Source organism: Amphimedon queenslandica, unplaced genomic scaffold (assembly GCF_000090795.2).
Source record: "Amphimedon queenslandica unplaced genomic scaffold, v1.1 AMPQUscaffold_12624, whole genome shotgun sequence".
Taxonomy (NCBI): Eukaryota; Metazoa; Porifera; class Demospongiae; order Haplosclerida; family Niphatidae; genus Amphimedon; species Amphimedon queenslandica.
Window position 1 is genome coordinate 1 of NW_003547140.1, and position 12,366 is coordinate 12,366.

The window sequence follows — 12,366 nt, forward strand, 5'->3', positions numbered from 1 at the left end:
ATTTTTGTGTTATAGTAATGCATCAAAAGCTAATAAGTTCGAACCAAGAAGGAGGAGGTTAGAATCTAGCATTGTAATGATTTATCGTAAGACGCACGTGTGCATGGGTATTAGAGTCGACATGTATGCGACTCTATTAAACTCTTCATGTCCGGTTGTGGCGGGCGAGTGCTGATTTTGTGCGTTTAGCAATGTTCTTTTAGTGATAATTTACCTATTACATTCTTAGCCTATGGTACATGAACATATACATTTACACTGCGTAATTTCAACCCAGCATATGTTACATTATACTTGAGTGTTTGTGATCAGGGCATGTACATGTACTGTGGAAGGACAGCCTCGTGTAGTGGGATAGTGTCATCAATGTTACGTTTAAGGAAAGAGTTGCATAATTTTAGCTACCCATGTACATGTATATACTGTTGATATTTCGAAAGTTAGATTATAAATGCAACTCTTCAGTGTAATGTCTGCTAGCATTCCCATTGGATTCGTTGTTTCCGATTTTTAACAGTCATTGGTGATTCGATCGTGATTTAATATGCATGTACGTGTACATTGCCTGTTTTAATCAGCCTATGAAATGAGGGATTTACGTATTTGCGGAAACAGTCTTACATGCATGTTCGTGTTTGAATTATTATTTTGATTTCTGATGCATGTACTGTAGCTGGCATTATATTTCTTCTCACAAAGACTTACATGTACACCTACATGTAGGGCATGTAGCTCCAACCTAGCTGATTTATGGGCCAAGATGTGGGGGTTGTCGAGTTTTAACTCTGTTATTTGGGTATGTCACTTCTAGAAAGCTATAAGAACTTGCTAATTGCTTATATGCAGCTGTGAGCACTTGTAAGTAGTCTGGTATGGCTTGTGGTTGGCTGTCAACACTTTCAACAAGAAAAGGTTACATTGCATCTAATGAATCTTATTATAGGCCTTTGATGTAAAGGTCACTTTACCTTCTTTATAGTCGCTAGATGTACATGTACACGAATTTAAAATTCTTCTTAAGATAGTAATTTCTAGATATTCCCAAGATTATTTATATTTATTTTAAATATATGATTATAGCCTATTTATATTTTATTAATATTGTTAGGCATATGTGTTTGAATTAGATGATTAATATATGAGGAGAGTGATATTCCTACCACTTTAATAAGAAGTAAGCTGATTGCCCAATGTTAGAGGTAAAGGTTACATTGTATTTATGTACTGTACATGTGTAGACATACTAGTCAATTTTGTAGCATACAAATACTTTTTGTGGGTGGAGTGAGTCATGCAGTGAATCACTGTGCATGTATCAGGAATTATTTTTATGAAAATGTACTTATTTGTAAACTTTTAAATTGTAGCTTTTTGAATAAATCGTGCATCGATAGTATATTAGGCACTTAATATGCAATACATGTACATGTATTGTTGTAATCCTAGAATATACCTGTACATTTTAGATGTACGCATTAATGTTGCTATTTATATATCTCATTATTATTAGTGTCAGGCTACATTAACAACAAATGACATTGTTATCAATAAATTGACACAAGTCCTGTCTTACTTGAGACAAAGTAAGGGTCAAGGAAGATGAAAAAGAAGGAGAAAGGTGCGTACAGTTTACATTTAATAATAAAAATTGTGTTTACATTTGTTCATAAATATAGCACAATTATATTGCAATGACTACATGATTATGGCCCCTGAAAAACATATTGTACATGTTTTAGAGTTACAATGATTATAGCATAATTTCAAATAGTTAACTTGGCTTAATTTTTTCTGTTTAGTGTCTAAAATTTCATTGCAAAAATTATTTGCTCCAAAACAGGTATGATAGAAATTACTGTGATTTGTATTACATATATACTAATTTTTTATTTTATTATTTTATCACAGGTACAAATTGAAATGAGTGAATTATCAGCTCTAAGAAACCAGCTGTACAAAAGGAAGAGAGGTTTGTCACTCACTATTAAGTACATGTACATGCTATACATGTACAAATAGCTGTGCAGTATTGGAAAACTTTCTTCAATATAATTATTATATAATCTACAGCCAAATATACATGTACTTGTACTTCACTTTACCTAAATACCTTAATTCTGATGAATGTATTAATCTGTTTTCAGTTACTATTATTACTATTGCACATGTTACTTCATGTACTATACAACAACTTTAAAGCTCTTTTTTGCTGTAATATGTAACATTTACATGTACATGCATATATACATGTATTTATATAGTCATTAGCTATTGAGGATTGTATTTTATTTTTAATTTTAGTATATTTCCTGATATGGGTGAATACAATTTTGATGCATCTGCATTTCTGTCTAATTTATCAAAGAGAGATCAACAGTTATTCACTAAAAGTGAACCCACACAAGATTATGAAGTACTCCAGTGATGGCCTGTGTCTTGCATGTACATGCATGTACATGTACTTCTTTTAATCAGGACATTAAGAAAGCTACTAAAGATTTTGTCAAGGCTGTAGGGGAAAAGTATGCTGATTCTTCGTCCATTCAAGTGAGGGGAGATCCTAACTATACTGTCATGTACATGTACCTAGAAATTTCTGTGGCCTATTAGGGATTTCTTGAAATTTGCTAAATTAAGAAACATTTTGTGTCACAAAAATTTTCAGCTATGTGATACATGTGTTACTTTATTGTTCTTAGGGTGAGAGGGCTCATTCTGATGGTCCACTACCTTCTGGTTGGTCTGCAGGAGAAGAAGATAGAACACGGTAAATGGCAATAGTTATTATACTGTATATTGTAATTATGCCTCCTCGAATAATGAGAATTTTTGTAAATGGAAGATACATGACTGTACATGTGAATATTGAAACTCATTTGCAAGTACATGTGCACTTGGTTTACATGCTACACTAAATTTTATTTAATTATAACCAAATAAGTATGATCTTATTCTTTTATCCACAATGCTAGAAGCTCCAGTACCAAAGCAACAGAGCCAGTTTTTATGAAGAAAGCAAAAACTGATGACGTTGGATTTGGTGGTTTAGATCAAGATCATTATGCTGAATGCTATCCTGGGTCAGTCCTTAATATTAACATTAATCTAATCACAATATTAATTTATTTTGTATGTTCAATCATTCACTTAAACTTTTGTACATGTACATTTAACCTACATACTCATCATTATTAGAAGTGCTATTACTTTTCTGTGAAAAGTTGTGCTTGATGAATGTACATTGAGATTGCATGCCGGTATAGTTTAGAATGTGACATGTACATGTATGTGCATGTGCATGTAAGTTATAATGTTTTTTTATTATTTGTAGTGGTATGGAAGAAGTGGATGCAACTGTCAATAGTGATGATGAAATTGACTTCTCTAAAATGGACGTGGTAAGCACATACACACATACATGTACATTTAGTCGTGTACAGTGATTTACATGAACACAATCATCCTCCTGTTAGTATTCAAAGGGTTACCTTTGCATTTTGTATACTTGAAAACTGCTCATAGTGAAGTTATAACTTAGGAATCTGTTGTGTGAGTTTCCCAGAAAGCATGCTAAGGGAGCTAAACAACATGGTACATGTACATGGCTTTTGGAATAACTTTTAAAGTTTGTAAAAAATTAATTTTGCTCAGAATCATGGGAAACTTTCTATGCAACATGAGTACATGTATATGTATCAGGAAAATTTATAAAAATAGAAAATTCTCTCCTTTTTATTTTTGATGAAATTTGACCAAATACCCTGTACTATAGTACAGGGACTTTTGTCCAATTTTTTGGGTAACTTTAAAAATTTTGGGAAAAAAATCAATTTTGATCGGAATCATGTCAAACTTTTTACGCAACATGAGTAATCGTATGTCATGTGCATCATTAAAAATTATAAAAATGGAGAATTCTCTCCATTTCATTTTTGATGAAATTTGGCCAAATACAATGTATATGTACCCTGTACACATGGTTTTTTGTTGAGATTCGGAAAAATTTAATAATCCACTATTTGAAGATGCTGAGCACAATGCCAAGAACCTGTGTGAAACCCTGTCTGTTGACTGTTTTTAGGATTTGCTTAAACTTTCACTAGAGCATTCATGTACATGTACACATTGCATAGGACTATAAGTATCAGAAAGTGCAAAAAACTTGTTTTGGCTTTTTGGTATCATATGGGCTATGAAGATGTATGTTTGAGTCATACATTTGGCAAAGAAAATGCTAATGACCATTGTGATAATTAATAATAATATTATATTAACAATGTACATGTACATCATATCATCTATTAATAGGGTAATTGTATGGAAACTATCAGTCATCAAGGGAAGCACTACCAAAGTATGCCCAGCATAAACTGTCATTAATGATTATATTATATTAAAGAGCTGCTTTCTAGTATCGCGTTAAAATGGATGACGGTCGTAAGACTCGTAGACAAGGTGTCAAGAATGAGAAAGCTAAACTGGACAGAGAATGGCAGCAGATCAGTCAGGTCAGTGTGTGAATAGAGTATACAACAAAAAGGTATATTGGTCGTCCCATTCACCATTATACACGTAATAAGAAAATAATGTACCCATTACTACCATAGATAAAGTAGATTGGTGATGAGCAAATTGCATAGTTACTTTTTAAAATATTTAAGGCATTTGTCATTTAATTAAAGTAACTAATATTGGAAGAGTTAAGACCTGTTGACTCATTGCCTGTACATTTATCACACTATTGTTGATGCGTGTGAATTTCAGCTATTAGAAAGTCATTAATTTTGAACTAAATTATTAAGAATTATCAATATAGCCTACATACAAAGCTTATCAATTTTAAGGATATACATTACATGTATGTACATGTATTTGTTGGCTTGTAATGATTAACTTTATTTTTTAGATTCTTCAAAAAAGAAAGTCAAGTAAAACAGAGTTGTAAGTTAGTTTTGTTACATTTAAAGATTGTACCGTATCGTTTAGTGATTCCAAGCGCCTCAAGACTTTAGATTAACTTTGTAAAACATTTAATTGTGTCACAAATAGTCATTAAATGATTTGGAAATACATGTAAATAATACTATTAATTACTTTTTAACATTAAAGATATTTTGATTACTGTATATACTGTGTAGTGTTCAAATTGTTGTAAGTCAGCTTTAGAGCATCAATAATTACATTAATTTTCACTGCCACCAGTTATAAAGCACTATTTAATACTCATGTTCCTACCACTTCTATTACTACTATATGTAGTCTCACAAGCCAGACCATTCCCTTAGGCTAGGGAATGATCTGGCTTGTGAGACTACTATTATACTAGATGTACTTCCTCACTAAGTGCTAGCACTCAACACCATAACAAGGCAATGCAGGAAATGATGCAGATCCACACTACTATTATCAAAAGGGAAATCTTACATGTAGGGCAGGTAGAGCTACAGTATCTAATATCTCATCACCACCCAACTTTTAGTTTGTTCTTTTACTCTGCTCTCTAATGTCTGTCTGTTTTTTATTAGTAATACTGCTGTGTGTCATGATCAATGGTTAGAGTGAACAATTCTCCCCTGTATGAAACCTTGTAACTCATTTATACTCTACCCATTTCATCATTATAATTTTTATGTTCCTGTTGTATCTGCCAGCTAGATGTTCACATATCCTCAACCATTTTTATGTAACTGCCTATTAATTCACTCAACCCTTTACCACCTAACATGCAAGGTGAATGTGCATAGGAAGATGCATAATAACAAGTATACAAGTACAACTGTATGTGGGTAGGAATTTATACAAAAACATTAAACAATGTCAGTTTATAGCAGCAGTATGGACATACATTTTGTGACCTTATAAAAGAGTCATTGACAGGAAACAATTAATTAAAACTCATGGGGCAACAGACAAACTATGGTATGTATGTATGTAATAGGCATCTATTGTAAGTGTCACATAAACTAATTGATCCTTTACTACCATACTGGGCCACACTAATACCTTTATAGATAATCATTCACCTAGCTTGTTATATGCCTTGATAATATACCTTGTTTCATGTATATAGACACTGAGTCTCAGGACCTCCCAGAATTTATGACCTTCCCGAATGCATGCCCTCCCAGAGCTACTTCACCTTTTTCAGGGGATGTACGATTGCCAGCTTTCTCCAGAGAGTGGGCCATTTTTTTGGGTAGATCTACCTTAGGCCAACTTTACAGTGAATATTAGCTAGACCTGATATTGTCGTTTTGGAAGATGATGCCATTACTCCACCAGAGTTGCCCATTATCAACACTAAGAGGGGGTTACAGAATCCTAGAGACTGAAAACAAATTTAGGAGAATTACATCTCAATGTTAGGAGATCTTGAGACAAGAAGATATACTGCTATATTGGAAATAGTTGAGATTGGCTCTTTGGGTAATTTCTGATTTCTCGTCGAGCTCAGTCAACTCAATAATATCTGAGCCACCTAAGTTGTCATTCTCTACATAGCCGGCTTGATATTATCATTATCAAAGGTAACTCTCAGGTTATTTTTAACTGTTGGAATAAAACTGAGTGGAGCTCCCCCCCTTTGCTCTGATGTTAAACTTTCTCTAACTACCTATTAGTTATTATTTCCCTTAGCTGGAATTTTATTATTGAGTTGACTTGTAAACTGTGCTAAAATTACTTCTATTCTTATTGATTATTATGTACGTATGTTCAAATCATTCTATCTGTCTGTCAAATTTTGATAGCGTATTTCAATTTCCAAAATAATTCAGCTTGAACACCTGCCCCTGTTCCTGTCAAGGCTGTAGACATAGATTTTTAATTTCCATGTATTAATCCTTTGGTTTGCAGGCATCCACTTGTGATGTCAATGTAATATAACTGACTTTGTGTCTATTACAACATAAAAAAGAAGTGAGCTGATGAAAACAAGCTACAATAGATAGCTGGAGTTGTATGACAACACTGAATCATTTAAAGCAATAGATACCATGTGGAAACATATATTGCTAAATCCCTTTTTAGATTTTCATGATGACTTAAACATACACTCATTAACTAACAATAGCTGTTTTAATGACTAAGCTAATATTTATAATTATATGCTTTATTATTATGACATTGCATGGTTGATATGAATTTGCCATATAAAAAGTATTTTGATCACATACTCCCAAAGCCAAAGAGAATAAGAAAGAAGTATGTAGCAGCCTCTTGCTATTATGTTCCCATTATATTCAAATAACAAATGTTCTGTCTTAATGTAAAATCATTACTTAAGTACACAAACACTTCCTAGCAATAGCTGCAATACATTGTTCTATTATGCTAACAAGTTTCTTGCCTGATGTGTTTATTTTTTTGTTTTGTATAATCTACTTTGGCATTACAACATACTTTGTATATTTATTTTCATTTATGCAGGATTTACCTTATTTAATGGTAAGTGAATTGAAGAGAACCAAAAAACTCGCATCAGCTTATAGACAAGATGACAGTGTCAGTACTAGTGGTTGTATTCTTGTTGAGTGTCAGTAAAGTTATTAGTCAATGTCCACCTTCCTCAGGTAAGACACTGGATGTGTATAATAACAACTGTATAGGTTTTTATAGGTATTTACCTGAGGCATAATGGAAACTGTCATACTAATGGATCATATTTTTCAGATAATCTTATCAGACCAAGTCCTCTAGAGTGTGTATTACCTGGTGCTACTCTTAATGGTGGACAATGGATTGGTCCTAATGGAGTAGTTCCTTGTGATGGTGGTAACAATCAAAATGTTCAATGTACTGTTGGGTCAGGTGCTAGTCTTAGTATTCACATAAATCCAGCTAATGGCTTTCTTCAACCACCTGGTGATGGCTGGTACAAGTGTTGTCTACCCACTGATTGTTCAGATCCTAGCACTAACATCATCTTTGCTAATATATTCAGTAAGAGAGACTACCTATAATCACTCATTGATGTAATAATTTTCAATTGTAGATTTTGCACAGATAGAATCATTTACTGCTGAGCTTCCTTCTGATATGACAGTATATCCTCAAAAATACAAACTGAATTGTGTTAAAATTGGATACCATTCTTATAGTATTAATATAAGAATTGGTAGTACTGCACTGGCTAGTTACACTAATTGTTATGATCCTAGTAATTCTTGTTCTGGTACTGTGTTAGATAGCAGTACCAACACAATAAGATATAATGTTGATATCACATGGGATGGAATGACTGTCAGTAGTGGATCAATCAGTCAATCAACTACTGGAGATCAAATGTATCAGTGTAAAGTAGAAGTTTTTGATCAACCTACTAGAACACGTAGTGTAACTGTAAAAGGTAAAGTTTATGCTTACTGTTACCAATATTATCTCTTTATGGTAGTTCCATCAGCTTCTCCCTCTTCTCTCACTGAGGTCAACAAGACAGCTACCACTATCACTGTCAATTGGACTGCACTTGATTCATCTGATGCTGATGGATATGTAGTCAATGTCACTAGTGACACAGACACTGTGCAGACAATACAGGTGGAGGGAAGTAGTAATAATACAATCACACTAAATGGACTGAGAGGAGGAACAACTTACAGCATCACAGGCAGAGCCTATCAACAATTACTGGGACCTACTAGTAGTACAACCAGGGTATTCACTCATTGTCAGGAAGAAGGTATTTTATTTATAATATCAATTATTACTATTAAGGATTGAAATTTAGATATTTATTTAACATATAATGGAAATTGTTTTCCTAATGGATCCTATCTTTGGGATAGCAGAGTCAATGCAGTTACTAAAGCTATATCATGTGTGTTACCTGGTACAAGTCTAACTACTGGTCAGTGGGTTAGAGTTGCTGATCCTGATGATCCTGTTGACTGTGACAGTAATAGTGCCAGTGATCCTTTTCGTTGTACTAATGTCACTTCACCTGCTACTATCAATTTTTATCTTGCTCAGGGACTACCAGCAGCTCAAGAAGGCTGGTACAAGTGTTGTCTACCCACTGATTGTTCAGATCCTAGCACTAACATCATCTTTGCTAATATATTCAGTAAAATGAGATTATAATCACTTACTGATGTAATAATTTTCATTTGTAGGATTTTCAGAGATAGAATCATTTACTGTTGTTGATCTTTTTTCTGATATGACAGTATATCCTCAGGAATACAAACTGAACTGTATTAAAATTGGACACTATCAGTATGGTATCAGTATGAGGATTGGTAGTACTGCACTGGTGGATTACACTAATTGTGATGATCAAAATAGTAATTGTCCTGGTACTATATTAGCTAGTAGTAACAACACAGTAAGTTATACTTGTTACTATCACATGGGATGGAATGACAGTCAGTAGTGGATTAATCAGTCAATCAACCACTGGAGATCAAATGTATCAGTGTGTACTGGATAATCCTAGTGGTGGTGATGATAGGACACGTACTTTAACCATAAAAGGTAATATTAATAATACTTGTTGCCAATAAGTAATCTCTATTAGTTCCATCAACTGCTCCCTCTTCTCTTACTGAGGTCAACAAGACAGCTACCACTATCACTGTCAATTGGACTGCACTTGATTCATCTGATGCTGATGGATATGTAGTCAATGTCACTAGTGACACAGACACTGTCCAAACAGTACAGGTGGAAGGAAGTAGTAATAATACAATCACACTGAATGGACTGAGAGAACTAACAACTTATAGCATCACAGTCAGAGCCTATCAACAATTACTGGGGCCTGCTAGTAGTACAATCAGGGTATTCACTCATTGTCAGCATGAAAGTATTTTATTTATAGTATCAATTATTACAATTAAGCATTGAAATTTAGATATCTATTTAGCATATAATGGAAATTGTTTTCCTAATGGATCGTATTTTTGGGATAATAGAGTCAATTCAGTTACTGATTCTATATCATGTGTGTTACCTGGTACTAGTCTATCTACTGGTCAATGGGTTGGAGTTAATGATCTTGATGATCCTGTAGACTGTAATAACAATGATCCTTTTAACTGTACTGAAGTCACTTCACCCGATGCCAGTATCAGTATTTATCTTTCTCCTAATCAGACTCTTCCAGCAGATCAAGAAGGATTTTACAAGTGTTGTCTACCAACTGATTGCAATACTGCTACTAACATCATCTTTGCTAACATATTCAGTAAGGACTGTGTGATTATAAATACTAAGTAAGAATTTCTTTTGTAGGATATGCAGAGATTGAATCATTTAGCACAGCTAACCTTCCTTCTGATATGACAGTACATCCTCAAGAATACAAACTGAATTGTGTTAAAATTGGATACTATCAGTATAACATTAGCTTGAAAGTTGGTAATACTCCACTGGCTAGTTATATCAATTGTGATGATCGAAATGATAGTACATCTTGTCCTAGTACTGTGATAGATAATAATATGTACACAATAAAATATACTGTTAATATCACATGGGATGGAGTGACTGTCAGTAGTGGATCAATCAGTCAATCAGCCACTGGAGATCAAATGTATCAGTGTAAAGTGGAAGTTACTGATCAATTAACTAGGACACGAAATATAGACATTAAAGGTACATTCATGTTAAATCATATCAACTTTCTTATACATTTAGTTCCAGCAACTGCTCCCTCTTCTCTTACTGAGGTCAACAAGACTGTTACCACTATCACTGTCAGTTGGACTGCACTTGATTCATCTGATGCTGATGGATATGTAGTCAATGTCACTAGTGACACAGACACTGTGCAAACAGTGCAGGTGGAGGGAAGTAGTAATAATACAATCACACTGAATGGACTGAGAGTAAAAGCAACTTATAACATCACAGTCAGAGCCTATCAACAATTACTGGGACCTGCTAGTAGTGCAATCAGTGTACAGACCTTACCAGGTATTACTACTATGAACCTTTTTTTGTACTCATAACATTGCTGATTCTAGTTAATAATTCAATCAATTGGACACTAATCTCATCCATTGCACAACTCAATAACACTCAATATCGTATTGATTGTCTCACAACTACTGATATAAATCCTTCAAATAATGTTTACTGGTCAGTGAATGGAGTGATGAAGAGTAACTCAATGTATACATCAATTGATGTCCTGACATACAATAACACACTACTAGTATATCCTGATCCACTGGGAGTGTCAGTTAATGTTACCTGTATAGCAATGATTGGAGGAGTCAACTACAGTAAGTTTGTTATATTACAAGGTATGTTTATACTTAAATCAATATAAAAACTTAATCTCATTTGTTATAGTTCCTAGTGGTCCTCCAAATAGTGTTAAAGTATTTATCTTGGGAGCTACTAGCATCAGAGTGAACTGGACCAATTCATCAGAGGCTAATGGATATGTGATTGAGTATACTACTGGAAGAGTAAGCAGGAGTGCATTATTTACCAGTGAAAATGAAGTTGTACTAACAAATCTCTCATCAACGAGTACCTATACCATCAGTGTGTACTCATATATAGATCTTCCTTCAGTTAATAGTACAGTAACAGTATTAAAATTTGATGGTGAGTTATTACCATTGAGAGAGTTTAACTGATATTTGTTCTAGTTCCTAGTCCAGTAACTAGTCTCTCAGTATCTAATGTCTCAACCACTGGTATTACAGTGAACTGGACTATTCCCAGCAGGGACAATTATGTAACATACTACACCATCTCCTATACTCCATCTTGTCCCCAGTTATCATCAGTGAATGAGATAGTCTCCGTTGCTCCTCATCAGTCCACTACAACATACAGTTATACATTAATAGGTCTGTACAGTGGTATGAACTATACCATCACAGTGAGAGCTGGTAATGTACTAGGAGGATCTGATCCTAGTTCAGTTAAAATAGATACAATGCCAACAGGTTTGGTACAATCTTCAACTATTATGTAATATTATATTTATAGCTCCTACTGGTGTACCTACTTCTTTGTCTGTATTACAGCCAATTAATAATCTCACTTGGAATGAGGTTGATTGCTCTAAACATAATGGTCTAATTACAGGCTATACAGTGATTATCAGTAACAGTAGTATCACATACAGCGTCACCAGTACTAAGAGATATATCATATTGAATGATCTAGTATTAGATACTGTGTATATCATCAGTGTAGCTGCTGTAAACTCTGCTGGAAGTGGTCCCTTCAGTGATCCTATTGCACTACTATTACACCCATCACAATCATCACAATTGCCAGCAGCATCAGGTTTACATTCAGTAGATGTTATGCCTATAATTTATGTGTTCATTATTTCAACAGTGTATCCAAGTGATGTATCACAAACATATATCAGTACATCAACTAGTAACAATGGTGTCA

General features: G+C 34.0%; 2 protein-coding genes across 7 annotated transcripts in view; both read left to right on the plus strand.

Annotated features, from left to right (window-relative positions):
* LOC100636507 (uncharacterized) lies at positions 1-5,126 on the plus strand. 6 transcript variants are annotated; one of them, XM_020003532.1, is made up of 14 exons: positions 1-57; positions 1,109-1,199; positions 1,511-1,618; positions 1,800-1,840; positions 1,909-1,969; positions 2,302-2,413; positions 2,476-2,547; positions 2,700-2,767; positions 2,967-3,080; positions 3,332-3,398; positions 4,309-4,354; positions 4,400-4,508; positions 4,907-4,941; positions 4,987-5,126. In XM_020003532.1, the coding sequence occupies exons 6-14, from the start codon at positions 2,315-2,317 to the stop codon at positions 5,010-5,012; spliced, it is 636 nt and encodes a 211-aa protein (XP_019859091.1). In that variant the 5' UTR covers positions 1-57; positions 1,109-1,199; positions 1,511-1,618; positions 1,800-1,840; positions 1,909-1,969; positions 2,302-2,314; the 3' UTR covers positions 5,013-5,126. The 6 variants fall into 6 exon arrangements, with proteins under 6 accessions (XP_019859091.1, XP_019859089.1, XP_011407345.1 ...); XM_020003530.1 differs by having other exon boundaries at positions 1,109-1,174; XM_011409043.2 differs by having other exon boundaries at positions 1,109-1,174; positions 2,973-3,080.
* A 6,703-nt stretch (positions 5,127-11,829) lies between these two features.
* The window catches only part of LOC109587283 (contactin-6-like), a 2,046-nt gene continuing 1,509 nt past the window's right edge, over positions 11,830-12,366 (plus strand). Inside the window, exons 1-3 of the mRNA XM_020003528.1 lie at positions 11,830-11,906; positions 11,950-12,252; positions 12,307-12,362. Coding sequence (XP_019859087.1) covers positions 11,897-11,906; positions 11,950-12,252; positions 12,307-12,362 — 369 coding nt within the window. The 5' untranslated portion in view covers positions 11,830-11,896. The remainder of the gene's footprint in view (positions 11,907-11,949; positions 12,253-12,306; positions 12,363-12,366) is intronic.